The sequence below is a fragment of the Erpetoichthys calabaricus genome, chromosome 6, assembly GCF_900747795.2.
Source record: "Erpetoichthys calabaricus chromosome 6, fErpCal1.3, whole genome shotgun sequence".
Lineage (NCBI taxonomy): Eukaryota > Metazoa > Chordata > Cladistia > Polypteriformes > Polypteridae > Erpetoichthys > Erpetoichthys calabaricus.
The window spans coordinates 6,107,550-6,134,286 of record NC_041399.2 but is presented as its reverse complement, the minus strand read 5'-3'; the positions used below and the strand labels follow the sequence as shown (position 1 = coordinate 6,134,286).

Genomic DNA, 26,737 nt, shown 5'->3' with positions numbered 1-26,737 from the left:
TGTATGGATTGGCAGTTGGGCAGGGTCGTGGGGTCCAGCGCCTGTGGGACATCTGTTGGTGAAGAAACATTCTCGGATCTTGACTTTGCTGACGATGCTGCGATCTTCGTGGAGTCAATGGAGGCTCTGTTTGGGGCACTCAAGAGACTGAGTGAGGGGTCTGAGTGTCTGGGCTTGAGAGTGTCCTGATAAAAACCAAGATCCAGGCCTTTAATGACCTCTTGGGCACAACCATCAGCAGTGTGTCTGTTTGCGGAGAGAGTGTTGACCTCATTGAGAGGTTTACTTACCTTGGCAGTGACATTCATGTCTCTGGTGACTCTTACTTTGAAGTCAGTAGACGGATTGGGAGAGCATGGGGGGGTCACGAGGTTGCTGAAAAGGGGTGTGTGGCACTCCTGATATCTCTGCAAAAAGACGAAGATCTGAGTCTTTAGAGTCCTAGTGCTTCTTGTCTTGCTATATGGTTGTGAGACATGGATGCTGTCCAGTAACCTGAGCCGAAGACTGGACTCCTTTGGTACTGTGTCCCTCCCGAAAATCCTTGGGTTCCGCTGGTTCGACTTTGTGTTGCTCATGGAGTCCCGAATGAGACACATTACCTGCATTGTGAGGGAGCGTCCGTTACGGCACTATGGCCATGTGGCGCGTTTCCCAGAGGGTGATCCGGCTCGTAAGATCCTCATTGTTGGGGACCAGACCAAGGGGTCGCCCACTTAACACCTAACAGTAACACGTAACGCTGGCTGCGGCAGATAGAGGGTCATTTCCAGATGGTGGGACTGTACTGCGTGTCAGCCTGGGCGGGTTGCAAGCCAGGATCCTGATGTTGTTTCGTAGTGTAGTGGGTGCGGCAACATGCTGTACCAGTGCATGCTCCCCAACTTGACTTAATCCTTACAGCTAAAAGCAATATTTTTATTTTTACTTTTATTACTAGTTTTATGAGCACTTGTATCAAAAGTAATTAACTTTGTTTGGTATTGAACACAATTTAATACAGTTTGATGATATCTGCCTTCCTTACCTAATAGGAAAATGTAGATGAATTTAAATTTTTAGTATTTTTTCATCAGAGGAGAGCAGGTGTTTTTATGGAGTGCTCTGCTTGGTTGCACTATTATAGGACTGGAATTTTGAAGTGCTGGCTGTTGATAAGATAGATAGGAGTGAAGGGTTGGAGTTAGAAAGGAAAGAGAGAAAGAGCAAGTCTTACACAACTTGTTTAACATTCATATTTTTTGTTCTGTAGTCTAAATTGCTGTGCCAGTCAAACAGAATTGGAAAAGTTATTACTTAGAGCAATGTTCAGAGTATTAAGGGATGATCTATTAAGTAGTGAAAAGTCTGTTGTGATAGCTTACACCACATTGGTCACTTTTTCACCTCTTTTTAATCATTTGGGGATTAAAATAATCTACCTAATGTAACATGTTGGGAAATAAGTGTATGTTACCCTTAAGTAACCATGCCTGGTTTCTGCTAATCAACTTATTTTTCAGTGTCTTTGAGTGAAATTCAGTGGGTTATACAATTTTTCATTTCATAGCTCTCCAGATCAATTGGTGGTTGTTAATTTTTAATTTGAATTTATATGAAACTTGATTTCACTTTCTGTTCTTTACAATTCTTAATGTGTATTCTTATCAAACTAATGGTAGGTGTTATTCTTCACTATCAAATGCTCTTTTTTTCTATTCTGCAGTGAATGGGGATTCTTCTCAAGTCTTGACGTCAACAGATGGTGATGAGTCCATATGCCCAGCACCTTCAGAACCTTGTGAGGCATCTGATTCTGGTGTTTCATCCTTTGCAGCAGCCCCTTTATCTGTTGCTCCTCTGGAATGTACATCGGAAAGTGCAGCAGCCGTGCCCACGAGCAGCTGTAACTCCACTTCAAATGCTTTAGCTACAAATCCCGCAAATACAGTGACCCAAGATTCTAGGAACAATTCAACAGTCGATGGAACAAAACCTAGACAGCAGCCCAACAGTATTAATCTGGAACCATTACCGCCTGGGTGAGTGGAAAAGCTGTGCTGCAGTGTAAACTCATCTGTCAGTAAAGGGTAAGTTCTGTATTTTGTAAGTCAGTAATTTCGTCACAACCGTGGTATGTATTAAGTTTCCACATAAATCTGCATTCTAAAGTGAAGCATATTTTATTAATTTAAAAACTAACTATCCCACTGTTGCGTTTTATAATGGAGCTTATAGGTACCAAGGTCCCATTGACATACATTAAAATGTACAGAATATGTCCAATTCAAGAAAGCATGACTTGCACATTTCTGAGTAAGGTCGAAGTAATAAATTTTATCACAGATTCTTGGTACTGTTTTCTCGAGGTAAGGGTTAATTTGTTGTTCGCTTCTCCGCTCGCAGCTGGCACTGTGAGTGGAGTTATGACTGTTTAGTTCTTATCACTTGATTGCATGCTATACACATGTGCTTCCGTCTCACTGAAACAAACTGGTAACAGCAGCAACTAATATCTTTGTGAAATAACGAAATAAGCTTTCATATAATGAAAGATTAAAAGCGAATGTAAGGGTGACTTTTTCAGTTTTAATTGTGTAGTTGTCTACAGAAATGCTACAGCAGTTCTCATCCACATTCAGTGTCAGTAATGGCGCTTGATAATGACTTGCCGAGGTGAATCCATGCCTTTGGTCCTCAAGGTTTTCATGGAGGAAGACGACTGGCAAAGTGAAGTGCTCAACCAGTCTCCTCTTAAAATGGCTGACTCTCACAGCAATGTTTTTCTTTCTTCCTTTTTTTTTTTTTTTCCTTTCTTAAAATGACATGCTTGAAAATTTGACATACAAGGTTATATTTATTTATTTATTTTTAAATGGTACCCGCTACCCATAACCTCCATTTTAGCACACAAGAGTAAGTGATTAAACTTTTTTTGTATGATATACAGTGATCCCTCGCTATATCGCGCTTTGCCTTTCGCGGCTTCACTCCATCGCGGATTTTATATGTAAGCATATTTAAATATATATCACGGATTTTTTGCTGGTTCGCGGATTTCTGCGGACAATGGGTCTTTTAATTTCTGGTACATGCTTCCTCAGTTGGTTTGCCCAGTTGATTTTATACAAGGGATGCTATTGGCAGATGGCTGAGAAGCTACCCAACTTACTTTTCTCTGTCTCTCTTGCGCTGACTTTCTCTGATCCTGACGTAGGGGGTGTGAGCAGGGGGGCTGTTCGCACACCTAGACGATACGGACGCTCGTCTAAAAATGCTGAAAGATTATCTTCACGTTGGCTCCCTTCTGTGCAGCTGCTTCGTGAAGCGACATGCTGCATGGTGCTTCGCATACTTAAAAGCTCGAAGGGCACGGATTGATTTTTTTTATCTCTCTCTCTCTCTCTCTGCTCCTGACGGAGGGGGTGTGAGCTGCCGCCTTCAACAGCTTTGACCCAAGCATGACAATATAAAAATAACCATATAAACATATGGTTTCTACTTCGCGGATTTTCTTATTTCACGGGTGGCTCTGGAACGCAACCCCCGCGATGGAGGAGGGATTACTGTATGCTTCACTTTATAACACAATTTCTTGTAGCAAAATAATTCATACTCTGATTGTGACGAAATAACTTTGACTTGAAAAATACTGAACTTTTCTTTTAATAGATTCAGTTCCAGTTTGTGGGACTGTCCCTTGAGCAAATATTTGATATTCAGATGTTTCATACTAAAAGTGTATATTTGTTTAAATGTATTTGAATATACAGTGGGTTAAAATTGTAAGCACTGCATTAAATGTGTTGTTCTTACATTACACTAAGATTTTGTAGAGACTGATCACTGTTTGGTTCTTAATGCAAAGTTCTTTATTAAATAACCACTGAAGAAAGCACCAGTAACACTACACTTCCTTTCAACTTTAAATTTTACTTCACCCCCCTTCCATTTGCATGTGGAGGCTCCAGTGGTACCTAAGCCAGATTTACACTCCCTGAAGATCCAAACAGTTCCAGGAAAGTTTAAAGCTCTCCATTAATACCTGATGGAAGAAACAGGTCCTTTTGGGTAGGATGTTAGTTTACTGGAAGGACAGGAAAGATGAAGCCATTCTTCCACAAGACGGACACTACTGCAGGAGTGAATTAAAGCGACCATTTAAATTAAACAAAAATACTTTGTAAGCAGTGTATGTTAACAAGTCAAAACTTGACTTATGTGCCATAATGACTTTCATGTTTGCCCAAAGCACAGCCCTCAGAAGAACTGCTGGATATCAACCATCTAGCACTGTGGACATAGTGGTAGTATGTAGGACTTGAGTGTGATTACTGTAACACCATTGCATTTACCATGAATGCATTTCTGTACAATACTGAAGATAATATTGTATCCTCTGTTTACAGCTGAAGCAGAAAAATTTAAAAAGAAAATTGGTCAGATGATCCAGTAGTGGACATCCATACAAAATGCATAATGCATACTACATCACTGGTGTGCCTGTGTTGTATTCTGTCACTGTTAAGGCTGTACATATAGTCACATTAGTCACAAATCAGTTGGCTATTTCTGATTGGTGTATTTGACGAACATAAGTGAGTGCATTTGACCTGTCTAATGCAGTCTTTTTTTTTTTTTTTTTTGCTAAATGAATTTCTGTTATACGAGTACATGTTTATTTTGCTGTCCATGTTTTATAATTTAAACTGTACATCGAGATTTTGCTTCCTGAAGACTTTTTGATGTATTTTATGAATTTTAGCCAGCTGATCACAAAAATCACATTTTATTTTTTGTATCACATACAGTTTTGTTGATTTGATTTTTATTTTCTCATGTTATACGTCTACATATACAGCACTACAACTTGATCATCTGTGGTAATCTAAAAGTTGTGACAGTGCTAATAGGAATGCAGCTCAGTTATACAAGATGGTACTGCAAATGGGGGACATCCATCCTAAAGAGTCTCATTACATTATAAAGACCTGACAGCTCCAGTGTAGAAAAGTGGCACCTAAACATCTTATCAACCTAACAAAGATATTTTTCCTCCTCTTGATATAAAACATGGACTAATGAAAAATTTTATGAAAACCATGAACAAGAATGGTGAGGAATTTCAATATTAGAGAAGTTTCCATGATAGGCTCGTGCTAAGATTAAGGATGGCATTTTTATTGTTCTACAAAACAGACAAATCATTCATTGACGAACAGCGTAAAGATCTGTTAGTTGGGCTGGATGAAATCATAGGGCATGCATTCAAGGGTCTTTGTGAGCCTTTTCTTGGAGGGTACAGAGCACCAGACTACATCCAGCTTATTGACAACATGGTTCAAGCATACCAAATCATAAAGTGCAACAAGTTACAAAAGATTTATTTTCTACATTCACACTTTGGACTTTTTCCCCCACCAGTCTTGGTGCAGTCACTGACAAACATGGTGAAAGGTTTATCCAGAATATTGCAGTGATGGAAAAGCAGTATCGGGGCAAGTGAAATCCATCAATACTGGATGACTTTTGTTGGATATTGAAACAAGAAGCATTACAAGCTGAATACAAATGCAAATCAGCAGCAAAACGTTATCAGCTCAGTTGAACAAATGCATTGTGTCAGCATCATTAAGTGACTAGTTCAATAAAACTTAATTTCATGTTTCTGCAAATTCCTGCATATTACCATCAATCTGTTTTTATATTTTTGTTTAACCCCAAAAATGTTTCAGGAAGCAAAACTTTTGAAAAGAACATGTGTTGCCCGGTATTATTAATATAGTTAACGTTCAAATGTATTTCTGCAAAACTTACTCACTGTTGGTTAACACTAGAATCCCTGAAGCCTACGAAAAAAGTCGTAATCCTGGGCCAACTTAAATTCCTTTGCTCCTTTTCATTAGCGTCTTTTGTTTTGCAAATGTGTCGCTCAGCACAAGCAGCCTGCTATACCATCTCCCCCACCGCCACAGGTCAGCTCAGGCAAAAGCTCAAGTTTTGTTGATCTGGGTGTGAGGTGCCTGGAGTTGTATAGGCTAAATAATATATCGTTATTTGGAACACATGCATTTCATATGTGTTCTGTGTCAACGGCAATCTGTGTAAATGTAGGATGACAGGAAATGCGAGGAAAGAAATGTTAGCTAAAATGGAAACTTTTTTTTTATGTTATAGTACTAACACTAGAATTACCAAAGCCTATGAAAAAACTTGTAGATCCGTCCCACCTTAAATCGCTTCACACCTCTCCATCAGCATCTTTTGTCTTGTAAATGTGTCGATAAGCAGCAAGCAGCCTACTATCACATCCCCCCACTGCTGCACAGTTTTCTCAGCTCAAGTCTGTTTACCTGCGTGTCAGTTGCTTAGAGTTGTATAGAGTGAGAAGTCAAGCAAAATGACACCTTTTATAAATACTGTATCGTTACATGGAACACATGCAATTCATGTGTGTTCCGTGTCTACAACAATCTATATAAACACATTGTTAAAACAGAATGCTTTTCATGTTTTAGTAATAATTGACAAAATGTAGACATGAAGTGTATAATGTGTGAAGCCTGAAGTCCAAATATCAAATAAACACTTTAACAAAAGGTATAAGTATAACCGAACAAGTGCACTTCTGTTCAAGAATATAACTGCAGAAAAAGAACCTTCGTTAGGGTGCGACATTCACACCCCTTTGATACGACCGCTTCGATTGCACAACGGTATCAACTGTTGACTGGTAATCAAAACTTCACGGATTTGACCCCAGATGAGTCTGTTTTGAGAAGTGAGCTACTCTTATTCTTACTATTTTAGAATAAAAACATACATTTTATTTCCGTCTAACAGCCGGTGTAAATTTATAATACTTGTAAAGGTTAGCTTTGTATTTTTATTTTATCCAGTTTTATTCTCTGTCACGTTCACGATCCCACCCCCCATCATTTGACACTGCTGTTTTCACATAAAGATGCGCTATAACAGAGGTTAACTTGGATGATGACGACGGTTCTACATCGGAGAAAGAATGCATGTCGCACTTTTGCCATCACTGTACTTTGTATATGTACATGGGAAGCTCTGCAGTCTACTTGTGACTTTATACTGTAGGAAGTAAGTAAATAAATAAAGGTAAATAATTTTCGATCTGACTCTTATATACAAAGTACAGCGATGGCAGCTAACACCTGCAGCTATAGCCTCTTCAGTACGCGAGACACATTTGGACGGTGCATGTGCCCAAAAAAAAATGTAACTGAATTCTTGTACCATTGCTCGCATACTAAAGTGTCAGCAGTAGGAAGTTGCCCTCTATCCTCATTTTTAGGCTCCTCTAAAAAAAAACTGAGAACCGATTTAATATCAAATTACTGTTATACAAAGCAATCCATCTGCTTATAAGTTCATAGGATTTTTCTTTTATTTCGTTTATTTATTATGAATCCTGACTGGACTTGCAGTAGGTAAATGGAGGTTCATTCTGTAAGGATGAAAGTGATATTGGTCCACAGCTGTTTAAAAGGTAGGCAAATGCGAGCTTTTAAAAGATGCGTCTCCTGCAGATCTCTATTTGGAATCTCATTTGAACATGTATATGAATTCTCAACAACAGAAATATCGGTCAACAAATTTTTATTATTTTTAATAGTGAATAATTTTGAGGAAATGTATTAGACCTGCTTTTAAAAAGACTGCAACTAAAATATAATTTGTATTTTAACAAGATTCATTAAGTACATGTATAGGTCACTGTTAACATTTATATTTTACTCACTGTTGATTTTATTGAAGTGCTTCAAATAACTGCAGCATTGCTTTATTCACCCCTAAGTGAAAGAGACTTAAAACAGCAATCTGATGAAGCCATAAAGACTACTTTTGTCATCCATGTATCTATTTTATTAAGTCCACACACAAGGAAATGTTTTGATCTCTCTAGTGAGGGGCAAGTCACTTAAGTTAATGTGAATTCTCTAAATGAGCTCAGAGTGTAAAAGTGCCACCGCTGACTGTGTGGAAGTAAAACCTTCAAGTGTTTCATTTCATGCAGTGTTGTTTAGACAACTCAGTGTCCCATTGTCTTACACTTCCATAAAAAGCCTTTGCTACACATGTACTATAGCAGATTATTATTGAAGGAGTCGTTTGGTCATTTTGAAGGAGTGATTCCATCTTGTCTAAACCTCAAGTATAGGCTTCTCTTCTGGCAACTTAGAGTGTTGCTAGCATAGGTGCTTTTTCTGAAAACAAGTTACAATAGCACAAACTCTGCTAAGAAAGAAAGAGACGGCTGACTCTTAAGTGTATGCTGAACTGCTAAATAGGTATGCCACTTGTTGGACAATGCAAGTATCACACACTTATATTTGAACTTAGTATTATTTTTTCACGTGCACATATTCTTTATTAATAGCACATTCACAATTTTTAATTCAGGAGAAAGCATTGTGAAATGACACCTTTTATTGGCTAACTAAATAGATTACAAATGCAAGCTTTCAAAGCAGCTAAGGCCTCCTCATGGTTACACCTCTCCTGATGAAGGGGCCTTAGCTGCCTTGAAAGCTTGCATTTGTAATCTGTTTAGTTAGCCAATAAAAGCTGTCATTTCACCCTGCTTTCTCCCGTATCAATCTATGGCTAACACAGTACAACACTCTACTGCTAATTTGTAGTACAGGAATTAGTGCAGTTCTTGCTATATCTCCAAAGGTTTATTCTCAATTTATTTCCATATCAGTATTTTGAACACAGTGGAGTGTTGGCAGAAGTAAATTAGGTATCAGTGATGGGACTGACCAAAAAGCCCTGGAGTGTCTTAGTGAGGCGGTCATTTGAGTGTGACTGATACTGTCTAGTGAGATGGAGAGTCCCACACTAGCTAGCAGTTTTAATGGATTCATCCTTTAGTTTTATAAGGAATTTCCCTTAGGCTAAGATGTGGGTTTAATATTAAGTGTACAGTCAAAGCCTGGCATACTGTACCAAGTAAAAAACAAACCATGCCACTTTGTTCTACAAGAAGTAGAGCAAAGATTTTAAATTTATTTAAGAGAGAAATTACTCAATCACCAATGTCCCCTGTGAAAAAATAATTGCCTCTTTAGATTCAATAATAGGTACTGTAGCAGACATAATCACAGCCAAATGTTTTCCATAGTTTTTGAGTAATCTTGGACAGTACAGAGAGGTGTTTGGGCCGGATATTTTAATTCAACAAATTAAAAAAAAAAAAAAAAAAAAGTTTGCATCACCATTTTTGATTTTGATGATACTTTGCATATAAATTACACCTAACTTCCAGAGTTTCAGAAATATTTTTCATTGAAAAAGAATCCTGTTGAGATATAGGCACTTTTTTCACCACCGACTGCATAAAAATGATAATTTAGAGTGTTTTTATTCAGAGCTGTAACCTTTTTTCCTATTTCTCCATCTAAATCGGCTAAATGACTGATTACATGATTGGAGACGTAATATGAATTAAAAAAAAAAAATCACTTCAATCCAATTATTTAGGATCTTTTCTGGGGGGACCAACAGGTGTGTTGAGGCCATTTTAGAATTTCTTTTGTAGAATAAGCAATATGTGATCTTTAGTTCCATATGAGCTAGAAGAGTACCAACAAGTTTGACCATGTCTGGCACCTTTGGCACTCCCCAAGAAGACTTTTCTAAAAACTGTCTGCACCTTGCTAAAATTCATTTGTTCCTTGAGAACTTGATCATCATACTAAGAACATTAGCATGAGGAAAACCCAAGCCACACACACTAAAGAATGTGTAAGCATTGCACAGACGATGACTGGACATAAGTTTCAAATGTAGGATGTCTGATCTGGGTAATTGCCCAAGAAAGTATGACTTTTTGAGAAAGAAAAAAAATAATTGTTTAATTTTATTAGCCTTAAAATCACACTGAAGTTCCAGATAATTGACATACATCTTAAAACCACAGCCACAATTTAATACTCCACCAATATTCAGTTCATGGAGCAATAAAATGTGAGGAAATAATTCCTCCTCTGTATTAGGAGATTGAAAGATTAAGAAAGAGAGGCAGTGGCCCAGCGAGCTAGTTTTAAACAAAATTGATAAATTCCTGCTAAATTCTGTTGTTGTGTTCTTTTTAAGTTTATAAATATGAGGGCTGTGATTGTTCTATTAAGAAATGATAAGTTGAGCCAGAAGAGGTGTAGTATAGGGGAATACAGTAGATTTATTAATGCAGAATCTTATCCTATTTGGTATTACTCCAAATAATGCTATTAGGAGATCAAGAGTAATTTGTGAGTCTATTACTCTATGAGAATTAAGCAAATGCATTTCTCCACAATGATCTTAGCATGGAACATTCCCCAAACATAACATAATAAAGTGGGTTCATGACAGAGGAACAAGAAATTGGACAAATGAGAGGATCAGGCTTGTTTGTTTATTAATAGTTAGGCTATCCCAATATCTCACTTAAAGGATGCCATGATTTCTGCTTCAGCTATATGACTCCATAGTTCACAACAAGGTTTGTACTGTCAGAGTTGTTTCTCAGAGATATTTCTGGTAGTTTTAACCTGGCACAATTTTTAGCACTTCTGTGTCATGTTTTGCACACAAAGAAGAGGAGTGTGTGTTATGAATAGTTAAATTCTATTCCTTGTCTGTTAGGACCTTACTCTGCACCGAGAGCAGTGTTTATCCTCCTATAGTTGCTGCAATCCTGTCGATCACCCTTTCCAGATACCTGTGACAAGTCCCGTTTTCCAGTTAGATGGGATGACACCTGCCTCCCAAATAGAAGCAAAGATTGCTTGCAGTGCCAGGAGGACAGCCTTCCCACCAACCTAGAGAGATTCACTTTGGATACCACAGTGTCCAGCAGCCTCCCCACCCCAAGCTGGTTCACTCACTGAGATTGGGTGGTTCACAGCTAATTGGAGGATCAGCTCCAAAAAGTGTGAACCCAATGATGTCCAGCATCCTAGCCGGAGGATTGGCTTTAAACAGCTGCTCAAAGTAGCCTGCACAGTTGGTCAACACTGCAGCGTCCTCCGTAAGGACCGTTTCATCACCTACCCTGACTGCTACTCTCTGAGGAACAGATTCAGATGTACGTAATGCTTTGATTCCTCTGTAAGCAGGCCGTGTGTCACGAGACTATAGATGGTGTGTCATTTGTTCTCAGATTCTTCTAATAAACGCCTCCTAATATGCCTTCAGAGCCCTTTAGCCGTCCTCCTCAGTTCCCGGTACAGACTGGAGTTACCATCAAGCCGTGTGCTGCGACTCCTCTCAATGATATCCAGGGTGCCCTGCGAGACGAAATATCTCCTTTCTGGGAACATCAACACAACCCTCAGCAACCTTCAGGGTCTCGCACAGCACATTAGGATCGACAGTCGCACCCAAGTCTGCAGGTTCCCCACACAAACTACATTCAAACATGTTACAAACAGTCCGATCTTGGAGTCTGGCCAGGTCATGCCTCATTCACGTAGTAGGTGGTAGTCTACTGGAACTAAGCTGGATCTTCAGTGTAGCAACAATAAGTCTGTGGTCAGAATTAACAAATTGGAAACTTCTGCAGACCTTACAGCTCTGTAGGAGCCTCCAGAGCCTGCCTACATGGATGTGATCTCCTTTACCACACTACCAGTATTGAGTACCAAGTCCAGCGTTGCTGTACAGGGTGCTGGAACCAGGGTCCAGTGATCTGCAACCTCTGACCTTTTGCAAAGTCTAGGAACATGTAGCCACTTTCTCCACGGTCACCAGACCCATGGGGTCCAACACAATCCTCATAGCCAGCCCTGTCAGTGCTAGTGGTTGCATTGAAGTCACCCATAACCAGAAGAGTGTCACTTCATAGGCACCCATCAACCATCAAGCAAAGCTGCAAATAGAATGTCTCTTTTACCAAGACATCACTCACCGTGGTCAGAGCATACACTGAGACAACAGACAAGGCACCCAGAGAGTGCATTAACCGGAGTCTCATAATACGCTCGTTGAAAGGTGTGCCATCGGACACCATCGGAAGGAGCCACTCTGCCATACAGACACAGTTACTCCCTTTGTAGGACAGCCATCAGAGCGACCAGACCACCTACAGAGATCTGCGTACCTCAGAGAGTGCTGCCACTGAAATGCAGACTTTATGAAGCTCCCCCGACAGCAGAGGAAAATGATCATCATGCTGGAGAGACCAAACATTCGACACACCTACCCAGATTAGGATCCAAGTGCTGCCATGCAGCGGGTGATGCCTCCGCACCACACCAGTTCTGATCCCCAACAGGCCTGACTCCATTGGCACTCCAGTGATTTCAACTCATCTGGGGAGGAGGCTCCCGAGGGCTTTCCCCCCCATCCCCTTCCTAATGCGAGCAGCCTTCCTGTGGGTGGCTGCAGCACAGCTACTCCCTTGCTAGGGTCATCCTCAATAGAATTCATGGTCACATGTTCACCTACCAGTGGCCAGTGGTCAACAGGTTTATGGTAGTTGGGTAAAAAAAAAACATTTTTTAGTCCATTTGTGCAGGTACAAGTTGATGTGATGCCCCTGCCTGATAGGAGGGCCTTAAAGAAGTTATGTTCATGATGAGTGATGTTCTTGGTGATGTTTTCAGCCCTTCTCACACAGCGAGTCGTGTATACAGTAGATGTTCAATTGATGGAGGTTCAGTGCCAACAATGTCCTGTGCTATATTTATGACCCACTGCAGGACTATTTTGACAGCTTTGATGCAGCTGTTGTATGAGGCTGTCATGCAGTTAGTCAGGATGCTCTCTGTAGTGCATCTGTAACAGTTGACTAACACCTTCTAGGGGAGATTAACTCTCCTTACCCTTCTCAGAAAGTAGAGATGGTATTGTACTTTGCCTACTACCACTGAGGTGTTCTCAGCCCAGGAGTGGTCCTCCATGATGGTAACTCCCAGAAACTTAAAGCCAGAGACTCTCTCTACATCCTCTGCTTTGACAGTTACTGGACTGTGAGTGGTCTTTTTAGTGGTCTTAAAGACTACAACAACTTCTTTGGCCTTTTTGGCGTTTTAACACCAAGTTGTTGGTGTCACACCACACTGTCAGGTTCTGAATCTCCTCCTTGTATACAGCGTCTTCATTGTTGTTTGTTACGAGCCCAGTGACAGTTGTATCATCTGTAAATTTAACAATAATGTTTGATTCGTGGGTGGGTTGACAGACGTGAGTGCAAAGTGTGTAGAGGCAGGGGACTTAGCACACAGCCTTGTGGCGCTTCAGTGCTCAGGGTGAGGGTGGAGGATGTGTGCTTGTCCAGCCTGACAGACTGGGGTTTATTGGTGAGAAAATCCAGTAACCAGTTGCATATGGAGGGAGTTAGTCCAAGTGCATGGAGTTTGTTGATCAGCTGGCTAGGTACGATGGTGTTAAATGCAGAGATGTACTAAGGGTGGTTAAAATAATTTTATTATTATGAAAAGTCAGTGTTTTCAGATTTTTGAAGTTCTACATAAACTTTATGTTGCGCTGCACTGTGACACTACAGTTTCTCACTAGCGGTGATTTTTTACCAGATGCTGCTTATCACTTTTATGGTCTGTGAGGTTATAGTGCTGCCAAAGTGGCGATACAGTGATCATAAACTATATCAATAATATGATTAATTGGATCTAAAGAACAAATTGAAAGACATTTATTTTTAGGTTACTTTTTAAGTTGTGACATTTCGTAAGAGTAAATGCAGCCTGAGGTCTGCTGGTTACTGTGATACTGCAGTCCCCCTATTTCTCAGTCAGAGCTAAGCGGCATAAACCTGGCTCGTTCCCAGTTTTATTGAAGATAGGCATCAGCCTAAAACACTGGCAGATTTTGCAGGATGCATCTGAGGCATGTTGTGAGGAAGCTTAAGCATTTATCAGCAAGGATTTAGAAACATCACTCCAGTTCATACTGCAAGATGACTGAGAGAGCGCTGGACTGCTGGTGCATCGATTATACTGCCATCTACTAAGGGTATGTTTAAAAACTAACTAGGTGTGCTGTGCAGTTTTTTTTTCAGACACGTAGTTAAGTAATTTCAGAGTAAGGCTGCTGTCTTGTATTAGGTTTCTGAGGTGAGGGATTCTTTTTATTTTTTTTTTTTTCCGGAGTTAAAGTACATTTTTGAAGAGGTTTTAAGTGAAGCTTTCTATCTGATAGTCTAAGAGAATCTTATAGCTTTTGCTGCAATGATGTATTTTTTTTCAGTGTTAAGATTAAGCATAATGTCCTTGACCTAGACAAGATAAAAACAAAAATGCATTGTACAGCGATGTGGTTTTGGGGGGAAACGAAATGTTCAGAAAAGGATTAGTGAGTCAAAAGTCATTGAATCTTCTAAGCATGTTTAGATAAACAGGCTAAGTAATTACTTACATACATTATTTCATTACTCCATTGTGCCTTTTGCATTCATTCCGACTCTTGTGGACTGCAGTCCCATAAGAGTACTAGTGTGCACTATAAAAATCAATAGTCCATGAAGTGAAACCTTTGGTTAATTGAAAAAGGGGGCATTTTCTGCTTTAGGTGTACCCTTTAATAGAAATTGTAGTATCATGCAATATTACTCTTCTTACTTATCATATCTTGTAAATTGATCTGGGATCAGTTTAAAGCCTCTGCTAAATAAATATGTCATTTAAATGTGGTGATGTATTATCGTGACATTCAAAGAAGTGAAAATGAATCAAAGAAAAAGCTCTTGTAGATTTGCCCCGATTAAACAAATGTTTATCTGTATCTATGATAGTACACAAGCCATTCAGTCTTTTTTTTCTTTTTAAATTCATAGTTGCAAGATGAGCATTCTGTTATTAAAAAAAAAAAAAAAAATAATAGGTTTTACTTGATAAATCAGAATTACTCGTTTGAGAAAGAGGAGCCATTGAAAGAAAGCACAGAGCAGAATGAAATATGATAAACGAGTTCAATAGAATGGCATTATGCCTCGCTGGGTTTTGGCATTGGAGTTTGTTTTATGGTTGTAATATGAAGTTTAACGGGCTGTGACGACAACCTAGAATGAATTGGAAAGAGTAGTCAAATATTACAATAACCATAAGTTATCCTGAATTTGGATGTTCTCTTGTTGCAGTATCTAAATAGGAAATGGGAATTGTGTATTCATTGCCATTCTGGTTTTCACTTACACCAGATGTAATGTCAGTAATATTTACAATATGTACATTACTCTTTGTCATTTAGAACCCTACAAAGCTAAAGAAAGTTTATTGTGTGTATGTCTTTGGTAGTGGGTGGTGGTCTGCGAATACAATGTTAAAGAGAGCATGTAGAATAACTGTGAAGAGCGGCATCAAGCATGCATCTGCAAAAGAGCAAAAGGGGTCAAAGGTCATTTCCACGCTAAAAAGGTAAATGCCCCACGTTTTGGTTGTATAGACTTCATCAAGTGTGCAGCTGTAAAGGAAAAAGCAGGTAACATAGGAGGGAGAACAAAACTGGGCAGATAAAAGGTGAGTAATTATGAAAAAGGAAGAAAACAAAAAATTTACTTGGCCTCTAAGATTTTGGAACTCCTGGGATCATATATTTCTTCAGGTGATAAAGACTATACAGCCAAAATATTGTGTCTTTCACCCTCTTTCCTTTTTGGTGTGGTGATAACCTTTAAATCCTTTTTGTTTTAGTTAGAATGCCTGTCCAGTTCTGCAGTAAGTAACTCATCATCTAATCAATTCTCGTGAAAATACAAAGAGCATGACAAATGAGAGGTTACCTTCATCTAGTAAGGACAGACGTTGTCGTGTCCTCATTTTTGGGCTCAAATACCTTTCTGTGGTAAAACATTGATCTTTCCCAAATGTCTGCAGAACATCAAACAGAACAGTGTTACTTCGTACCTGTTACTAGCTTCTGAATACGTTTGAAAAAGCCCCGTGCGTCTAGATAGATAGATAGATAGATAGACAGATAGATAAATACTTTATTAATCCCAAGGGGAAATTCCCATACTCCAGCAGCAGCATACTGATAAAGAACAATATTAAATTAAAGAGTGATAACAATGCAGGTATACAGACAGACAGTAACTTTGTATAATGTTAACGTTTACCCCCCAACCCCCCCGGGTGGAATTGAAGAGTCACATAGTTTGGAAGAGGAACGATCTCCTCAGTCTGTCAGTGGAGCAGGACAGTGGCAGCAGTCCGTTGCTGAAGCTGCTCCTCTGTCCTGAGATGATCCTGTTTAGTGGATGCAGTGGATTCTCCATTATTGACAGGAGTCTGCTCAGCGCCCGTCGCTCTGCCACAGATATCAAACTGTCCAGCATGTATGAATCTACAATACCTTCACTACTAATATTTGATGTATGTTCTTATATATAGTGAGTGAGCTGACTCTTTATAAAGACTTAACTCTGTTTCAGAAATAGCAATACCTTCTGAATAGTTAAATTTTTCTGCTAATGGAACTTAAATATAATGTGGTGGATACTACACATCCACGTATACCTCCATACAGACGAGCTTTCTGTAAAGTATAATTTGAATTGTATATGTGTGTTTATGAGAATATTTGTTAACTGTGAGCTTTTTTTCTTTTTAGGTGGGAACAAAGAAAGGATCTCCATGGTAGAACGTATTATGTTGACCATAACACAAGAACTACAACTTGGGAAAGACCGCAGCCTTTGCCACCAGGGTAATTAAAATGTCTTTCACTCTGTACAAAATATTACCTTGCAATGTATGATTTCAGGCAAGCAAACTGTAAAAAGGAAATAATATAGATATGTAAAATAGTTAGCTAATGCATTATGTATCCCAAGGGGGAAATTTAGCTTCTTACCAAAGCTAAAAAAAAAAAAAAAAAAAAATTATAACAAGCAACGGTAACCACATTAGTGTCCCTAAAGGAAGAAAACTTCTCATTTGACTAAAGATAAAATAGCAGTCATAGTGAGACATTATAAGAGTATTATACTATATACCATAATGTATGAGTAGCCCCAGTTTCTTGGCACACTGCTGAATAATTCATTTGCTGAAATTATTTAATGATAGTAGGTCAGTGAGATGATGTACAGCAGTGTTCATAATGGCCGTCAGTCTGATCCAAAGTACCCCACCCCATAAACTGAACCTGCCTTCTTAAACGGTCTTGTAGGAATGTTACTGGCCCAGTAGAGAAGAAAATATCCCTGGCTATCACAGAGTTTGTAGAATATGTAAAAGATTTCACTGCCCACTTTAAAGTGTAAGAGTGAGTGTGTATACATACAGTTAACACACTGGGGGGGAAACACTTGTACTGAGAATAATGTGGAAGATTGTATGAACACCTGTGGTAATTGCCTACTCACACAAGGGAGTGGTACATGTGACACCACTACTACTGGTACTACTAAAAAGAAGGGAAGCCTCAGAACACAGTAGATAATCAAAGTAAAACCCCGTGACCTAACAGTTTTTAATACCTGCATATATAGTTAGGTGGCTCATCATTTTTTCCCTTTTTTCTGGTAGTATAAAGCACCTTCCCGACTTTTGCCTTTGCTTATGTCAAAGCTTTAGCTTCCAATTTCCCTGAGCTGTCAGGTGGCTATAAACGTACTGGTAATAGCTTAGCTGCAGAATTACTTCTTGGTTAAGGGGTGATCCTACTTTTGCGACACCAGCTTAGGGCCCTACCTAGTGTTGTCCCCTGGTGTGCCTGTACCCCTAAGCACTTGACTACTAACTGTCAAGCTGCCTTACTTGGCCTTTAGAACTGTATGCTGCCATTTGCTGAGCTAGAGGGACAGCTGGCCTCCTTTCAGTTGTAACAGTGGTCCTGTTTCTCTCTGCCTGTAACCATGTGCTCCCCTCTATTGGGAAGGTTCCAAACTCCTCTTTCTCACCTGTGGATCTTCATTTGCTTGGTAACTTACTCCTTTAGAGTCCTGGAGAAGTGTCTGTTTATTCCTAGGTTGCAATTCTCCCTCTCTCTCTTTGAAGGACTTGCACATCCTCGATCGTATTTTACTATTCATCCTTGTCTGGTGGCTACCCTAATATGTGTACGAGGTGAGACACAAAAATAACCAGATTGGTAAAACAATATATATTTATTGATGACTTACAGCATTCTAAACATTGTCACCTTCTATGTACTCCCCCTTCCGATCTCTACACTGCTCCATACGTATCTTCCATTAATTGAAACAGTGCTGGAAGTCTTCTTGCTTGAGGCTCTTCAACAGGGTTGCCGTTTTTGTCTTCACTTCATCCATTGAAAAAAAATGTTTTCCCTTCAGGTCACTTTTGATTTTCGGGAACAAGTAAAAATCACAGGGACCTAAATCAGGCAAATAAGGGAGGATGATCGAGGACAGGAATGTTTTTGTCAGTCAAAACCTGCTATACAGAAAAAGAGAAAATTTGGGAGAAATTGGATGTTGATTCACTGTTTGATTTTTTTTTCACCTGACATTATCACAGCAACTTGTGTAGCGATTGTTGTGCAAATCCCGACTGGCCAGGCTCTTCACAGGATATACAGAGCCAGTCGGTGGTTTGAGAGGGCGTGTAGGAGGGGATATAGTTCTATGATTCACGTCCGGCTGGCTGACCTTCAGATGGTTTTCCAGGAAATCCCCAAGCCCAGTCCAGTTATTTTTGTGTCTCACCTCGTATGGGTAGATCAGGGAAAAAACAAAACTTGCTCTAGTATTAACTTACTCTAAGTCTATCCACTTTCTTATGGAAATAATTTTATGCTTTGAGTAAAAGCCCTTGGCATTTTCAGAAAAAAATTGAATTTGTTTTTCTGTCCAAGCTGTCAGAAGGCTGACAATCGTGCAACTCTTTATTCAGTCAGGACAGACCTGTTAAGTAGAGATTCTGCAAAGTGCAGTCTTGATTCACTGTTGGCAAGGTTGGGTGACTGGGGCACTTAACTGTTGCCTAAGGTTCACAAGCCTTCGTTGTAGTAGCATCCATTACTGTTTATGTCTGAGGCTTGTGTAGATTCTTTTAAATTATAGCGTTACATTGGACAGGAATCAGTTTTCCAAGTCAATAAGATGTTAACTCACTTAAACTGAGCCATCTGTTAAGAGTTAATGACGTTCGTTGTCTTATACAGGTGCTGGTCATAAAATTAGAATATCATGACAAAGTTGATTTATTTCAGTAATTCCATTCAAAAAGTGAAACTTGTATATTAGATTCATTCATTTCACACAGACTGATGTATTTCAAATGTTTATTTCTTTTAATGTTGATGATTATAACTGACAACTAATGAAAGTCCCAAATTCAGTATCTCGGAAAATTAGAATATTGTGAAAAGGTTTAATATTGAAGACACCTGGTGCCACACTCTATCAGCTAATTAACTCAAAAGCCTTTAAATGGTCTCTCAGTCGAGTTCTGTAGGCTACACAGTCATGGGGAAGACTGCTTACTTGACAGTTGTCCAAAAGACGACCATTGACACCTTGCACAAGGAGGGCAAGACACAAAAGGTCATTGCTAAAGAAGCAGGCTGTTCACAGAGCTCTGTGTCCAAGCACATTAATAGAGAGGCGAAGGGAAGGACAAGATGTGGTAGAAAAAAGTGTACAAGCAATAGGGATAACCGCCCCCTGGAGAGGATTGTGAAACAAAACCCATTCAAAAATGTGGGGGAGATTCACAAAGAGTGGACTGCAGCTGGAGTCAGTGATTCAAGAACCACCACGCACAGACGTATGCAAGACATGGGTTTCAGCTGTCGCATTCCTTGTGTCAAGCCACTCTTGAACAAGAGACAGAGTCAGAAGCGTCTCGCCTGGGCTAAAGACAAAAAGGACTGGACTGCTGCTTTCTGATGAAAGTAAATTTTGCATTTCCTTTGGAAATCAAGGTCCCAGAGTCTGGAGGAAGAGAGGAGAGGCACAGAATCCACGTTGCGTGAGGTCCAGTGTAAAGTTTCCACTGTCAGTGATGGTTTGGGGTGCCATGTCATCTGCTGGTGTTGGTCCATTGTGTTTTCTGAGGTCCAAGGTCAACGCAGCCCTCTACCAGGAAGTTTTAGAGCACTTCATGCTTCCTGCTGCTGACGAACTTTATGGAGATGCAGATTTCATTTTCCAACAGGACCTGGCACCTGCACATAGTGCCAAAGCTACCAGTACCTGGTTTAAGGACCTTGGTATCCCTGTTCTTGATTGGCCAGCAAACTCGCCTGACCTTAACCCCATAGAAAATCAATGGGGTATTGTGAAGAGGAAGATGCAATACGCCAGACCCAACAATTCAGAAGAGCTGAAGGCCACTATCAGAGCAACATGGGCTCTCATAACACCTGAGCAGTGCCACAGACTGATCGACTCCATGCCACACCGCATTGCTGCAGTAATCCAGGCCAAAGGAGCCCCAACTAAATATTGAGTGCTGTACATGCTCATACTTTTCATGTTCATTCCTTTCAGTTGGCCAGCATTTCTAAAAATCCTTTTTTTGCATTGGTCTTAATTGATATTCTAATTTTCCGAGATGCTGAATTTGGGACTTTCATTAGTTGTCAGTTATAATCATCAACATTAAAAGAAATAAACATTTGAAATACATCAGTCTGTGTGTAATGAAAGAATCTAATATACAAGTTTCACTTTTTGAATGGAATTACTGAAATAAATCAACTTTGTCATGATATTCTAATTTTATGACCAGCACCTGTATGTGGTGTTTAAGTCTAGAAGAATATTTGGCAGTTGTCTCTTTATACGTAACCAAGTTAAATATATGAGAACACTGCCTCGTCATTGTGTGTACCTTATGTGTAATGTAGGATGGAAAAGTAATTGTTTCATTTATAGTGGAAAAATAAAAAGTACTTAAAACTGAAAGCTAAATCTTGCCATAATTTTAATTTAGCAATTGACCAAAGCTTAAAATGAGGTTTGATCACAATTTAATCTATGTTACAAATTTAAGCAGAATGGCACCCATTTGTCTGGCATATTGCATGTGTAGCCATGGTATAGAAAAATGTGCTATTAGCAAAGTTAATTTTACCTTAGGGAATGAAAAATGAAGTGAAGTAAGAAAAGCACAAGGACGCCGATACACACAGGATATGCCTGTGATTTGGGGCAGCACTAAGTCTCACAAAGAGATGCAGTTCAGCACTACTTTATGAGGAAAGCTTAATTCGTCCTTATAACAGCATTTCATTTGAATATTGGGTTACTCGAAGATCTTTTGCAAGGGATTAAAATATTTTTCTTCCAACATGTTTTTCTAATGGCTCTTCTAAATCCATTTCAAACCGACAGTCTGGATTTTGCTGATGCAGTCAAGAGTTTGTTAATCTTCTTATCACAGCACATATTCTTATATGGCTTTTCAAAATCAAATCATAATAAAAATTCAAGAAGCGCATTATCATTTATGTTATATGGTTTAGATCATGTTTATTACTTGTTTTGGGTAGTCATTGAGTGGTGTATTTTTAAGAGATGTGGTCCTGTAACCTGCTGTTTTGCTGAATCCATGTGTCCTAAATTTATGGCAAGAGAAGCTAATGAGGGTGAAGCGAGTACTTAAGTAACAATACTTGAGTAAAATTTTTAAGATAAAATTAAAAGTACCATACTCAAATCTGGATTTAAAGAACCCATTACCAATCCTGGCAGAATCGGTGGAAGGCTGAAACCAGCCCTAGTTCAGGTCTCAGTATGTTAAGAAGGCCCACTTATTTACACACCAACACTGACATGGGGCCAGTTTAGTGCTGCCACTTAGTCTGCCTGGCATGTCTTTGTGGATATGGGAGGTAAACCCCAGAAAACATATACAGTCTATGAGGAAAAACTTCAGGAACAGGAATGAAACTCAGAACGTTGAATTTAAGAGGCAGCACCGCTAACCACGTCTTCCTTAAGTGAAAAGTTGCTCCAATTAAGAAAAAAAAAATGTAATTTTTGTTACCTTATTAAAAATATGTATATATTTTCATATATGAAGATCTTGTTAATTTGATCTGTATCTGAAAGCATGAGCAGCATTTACTTTTTATTTTTTTTTTTTTGCTTTGATCATTCCCCCACCATAACCTATCATCTAGGTCAGTGGTGGTGAACCTATGGCACGCGTGAGCTGTGGACACCAACATTTTGTAAATGTTCAGTTTGAAATAAGCGATGAGAATAAACGTTAGAAAACATGAGGAGCTCTCAGCCATTTTCATTTTGTAAAAGTAGCTCTCAGGGGAAAAAGGTTGGAGACCCCGATATATACTGACGTATGTGCATGGGAGTGTCGGAAACGGGGTTGGGTTTACAGCAGTCCTGGTGTAACGCTAGAGAAAAATTGTGAAGTTTAAATGTTTTTTTTTTTCTCCCTTTCCATTTCATGTTTCTGTAAGAAGATCGAATCAATGTCATATCACATACAGTAAGTGCTAAATAAGTTGTGGCGATAAAACCAAAATGCTACCTCTGTATTTACCTCTCCAGTCTACCAGCCAGCTTACAGTGCTGACTGCCCTAACATAATGACCAAATTCAACGAAATAGAAGTGTAATGATTACCCCTACCTATGAGTCAAGTTTGCAGTATCTTCACTAATGTATGCAAAGAACGCAGCATAACCATCCAAGTAATGCACCGTGTCAGTTTTTAAGCGAGATTTTTTTTTTAGCGTGCCAGGAGCAAAATCCGTGTAGGTAGAGAAGCGTGTGGTGACACACTTTTTGTAACCCAAAAAATCCCAAGGCACACCCCGAAACTACCAACCACAAAAGTATAAAATCTATAAATGTACTAAACTGTCCAAAGGTTTAGGACAATTAAATCCGTGTTCAGCAGTCATTTGGATCGTTTAATTTTTACTGTTGTCTTATTCTATGCCAGTTTGATAGTTAATACATTGGCCTCGTTTTCTTTTCAACTTGTCTTTTAGGGAGTCATTCAAATTCAGGTTGTAGTTACTCAAGTAGTATTTTGTTAATTGTTCAGGTTTAAGGTCATTGTTTAAGTTTAAACTGTGCCATTATTTTTTTTAATTCTTTTGTGTTCTATTCTGCATTATATTTCTGATTCAGTGTGTATTTACTTCATGATTTATTTATTACAACAACAACATTTATTTCTATAGCACATTTTCATACAAATAATGTAGTTCAAAGTGCTTTACATGATGAAGAAAGAGAAAAAAGACAAAATAAGAATTAAAATAAGAGAACACTAATTAACATACAATAAGAGTGAGGTCCGATGGCCTGGGAGGACAGAAAAAAAAAAAAAAAAAACTCCACAGATGGCTGGAGAAAAAAAAAAATCTGCAGGGGTACTGAAGCCACGAGACCACCCAGCCAGCCCCCTCTGGGCATTCTACCTAACATAAATGATCTCAATCAGTCCTCATTGTATTCAGGGTTTTCATGGAAGGACTTGATGATGATGGTCACATGGACTTCTGGCCTTTAATCCATCAATGTGGGGACATCACAGTGCTTTGATCAGGTGGTGGTGGCGCAGGTCAACACCACAGAAAATCGGAAAAAGAACAGAAGAGAAAGTAGGGGTTAGCACGGATTTTGGAGCCACCATGAATGATAATGATAATTAATTGAATACACAGAGCATCAGGATTAAATTAAAATGAAGTTTTCAGCAGTTTTTTTTAAAGTGCTCCACTGTATTAGCCTTGCGGATTCCTGTTGGCAGGCTATTCCAGATTTTAGGTGAATAACAGCAAAAGGCCGCCTCACCACTTCTTTTAAGTTTAGCTCTTGGAATTCTAAGCAGCCACTCATTTGAAGATCTTAGGTTATGATTTAGAATATAAGACGTCAGACATTCTGAGATAAAGGATGGAGCAGATTATTTAAGGCTTTATAAAACCATATGCAGTATTTTAAAGTCAATTTTAAATGACACAGGTAACCAATGTAGTGACATCAAAACTGGAGAAATGTGCTCGGATTTTCTTTTCCTAGTTAGGACTGTAGCAGCTGCATTCTGCGCTCGTTACAATCGATTGATGTCTTTTTTGGGTGGTCCTGAGAGGAGTGCGTTACAGTAATCTAGTCGACTGAAAACAAACGTGTGAACTAATTTCTCAGCATCTTTCAATGATAAAAGAGGTCTAACTTTTGTTATATTTCTTAAATGAAAAAAATGCTATCCTAGTGATCTGATTAATATGTGATTTAAAATTCAGGTCACAGTCAACAGTTACCCCTACATTCTTTACCTCTGTCAATTAATTTTATCATTACGTGTTTTAATGTTAAATGTGATTAATCACAATTCATACATTTATCCAATTAGTTGATTTTCTTTTAATCAATTCCCATCCCTAGTTCAAACACAATTATATTTGTTTCCCCTTTTTAAATTTACATTTTGCACATTTGTTACATTGCAGTTCAAACTGCAGTCAAGTTATGTGTGAAAATAATTGCAGTATGATTTTTCTTTTTTTCTTTTTTTTTTTTTCACTCAACTTTACAAATCCAATTTTTGACAAAGTTCTGTTCCTGCCCATTTGCCCTGGGTGGCGTGTTATTTCTTTGAGTTATCTTGTGCCAGTTTCTAAGTCCGCATATAGAATTTCACTGACATTTTCTGTTCTTAACTGAAAATTAAACACCCCTTTTATTTCAGTTTGAGAGAGATAAAGTTCTCCACCTGACTCCTCTCCTCTCTCTCATCCCCTTTATCAAGTACAGAATCATCTGAGAATTTCTGCAAGTGACGTGACCTACTGCTATATTTATAGTCTGTGGTCTTAATAAGTGAATATCAAGATTATTCAGGATGCTTTCATTTGCAGCATGCCATTTCCAAAGAACACTTTAAAGCTGCATTTGTAACATCATACTTTTCACATCAGGTTTGTCAGCAGTCATTTATTTGCTATTACAGTATCAGATTTATATTTTCATCAGTACGTGTGGATAGATTTAGCTGGTTAGTTAACACTAAAAACTAACATTAATGTAAGAAGACAAAGTTTTTCAGAAACTCTTAATGCTTTGATTTCTGAAATCTGTTTTACATTTGGGGCGGCACGGTGGTGCAGTGGTAGCACTGCTGCCTCTCAGTATGGAGACCTGGGTTCGCTTCCCGGGTCCTCCCTGCATGGAGTTTGCATGTTCTCCCAGTGTCTGCGTGGGTTTCCTCCGGGCGCTCCAGTTTCCTTCCACAGTCCAAAGACATGCAGGTTAGGTGGATTGGCGATTCTAAATTGGCCCTTGTGTGTGCTTAGTGTGTGGGTGTGTTTGTGTGTGTCCTGCGGTGGGTTGGGACCCTGCCCGGGATTGGTTCCTACCTTGTGCCCTGTGTTGGCTGGGATTGGCTCCAACAGACCCCCGTGACCCTTTGTTTGGATTCAGCGGGTTAGAAAATGGATGGATGGATGGATGGATGAATGTTTTACATTTGTTTCCACTTTAAGGCTATCTTTGTAAAATAAAACTTCCCAAATGAAAATTAGTCTAATACAGTACAAGCCCTCTTAACTGGCCTCGCCTTAACCGGCCGAAGGATTAACCGGCCTGTTAAAATAAAATAAATTTTTATATGTATGCACTTCAATCTTTCCTGGAAGGTGAGAGGGTTCCTACGCTCAGAGTGATTTGTGTTTACATATTCCTTTATGAATTTTCCACGGTTCCGCCTTCTTTCTACCTGGCGGCTCCCCTTCTTCTCCCATCAGGCTTCGCAACAGGGGAGTCGCCTTACCTGCAGGTGCAGCTGCCTTCTTCCACACTGGTCTGGTAGCCCTCTGATCCCTGGCAACATCGGGCTCCATCTGGACCAAGACTTGGGTTCTTTCCCCAGCGGCCAGGGCGCCCACTCTGGGGCTAAATCAGCCCAAAGCCTCCACGACTGCCGCTGCCTTTCGACGGCCAGTCGTTTTCAATACTGGTCACTCCAGCTCCGTGATCGCTCAGCTGGAGTGACCGCTTTCTTCAGCACCACCGAGTGTCGGCCAAACACTCCTCTGCAGGGGTTCACCTCCCAGCTGCTCCATTGTATCTGCTCGCTTACTCTCCTGCACAGGCTTTCCTCTTCCTGCTTCCTACTCCATTAACCTCCCGTTCTTTCCTGTTCTCCCCCTGGCCGCCTCGCGCTTCTATTTATCATGGGAACGTGGATCAGATGTGGCAATTAGCAGTTCCCAGTGCCAATTACGGATGCGGATGACTCTTCACCTGTGCACTTAAGCTAGGATCGCCCGCATCACGAATTCCCCGGGAACCGATTGGCCACACATACTCGCTAAGCCGCGAGTGCAGAGATTATTTATTTAAAAAGTGGCCTTTTTGACTTGAACTGTGGATCCCGCTACACCACACTGTCCAGTCATTGTACAAGAAAAAAACCTGTGTGTGAAATCATGGATGAAGCCTTGTGGGTAAGGTTTCTTCAGGAACGTCGAAGAGGAACAGTACATACCTTAGAAATATTTTTCTACATGAAAATAGGTATGCATCGGATTAACCCGCCAAAACGGCAACCGACCATGGGTCCAGTCCCGAGATGGCCGGTTAAGAGGAATTGTACTGTATATCAGAATCACTGTAATGACAATCTTTGTTTTGTTGCGTTTTCAATGACGTCATATACAGTAAGTGATCAGACTTTGTTTTTGTGTGTTCCTGTGGACTCTTTCAGACTTAGCCAGAAATGGCCTCATCTGCAGCCATGTATTTGTAATTGAAAACTGATTCTTGATTGCTCTTTTACCTTTCAAAATTTATGCTACATGAGCTTTTATAGCATCCATCCCATTTTAATTG

At 39.5% G+C, this 26,737-nt stretch overlaps 1 protein-coding gene across 1 annotated transcript in view; it reads left to right on the top strand.

The window, feature by feature from the left end:
- Positions 1 to 26,737, top strand: part of LOC114653195 (NEDD4-like E3 ubiquitin-protein ligase WWP1) — a 283,227-nt gene that overhangs the window by 194,173 nt on the left and 62,317 nt on the right. Inside the window, exons 8-9 of the mRNA XM_028803376.2 lie at positions 1,706 to 2,021; positions 16,564 to 16,659. Of these exons, the coding sequence (XP_028659209.1) occupies positions 1,706 to 2,021; positions 16,564 to 16,659 (412 nt within the window). The remainder of the gene's footprint in view (positions 1 to 1,705; positions 2,022 to 16,563; positions 16,660 to 26,737) is intronic.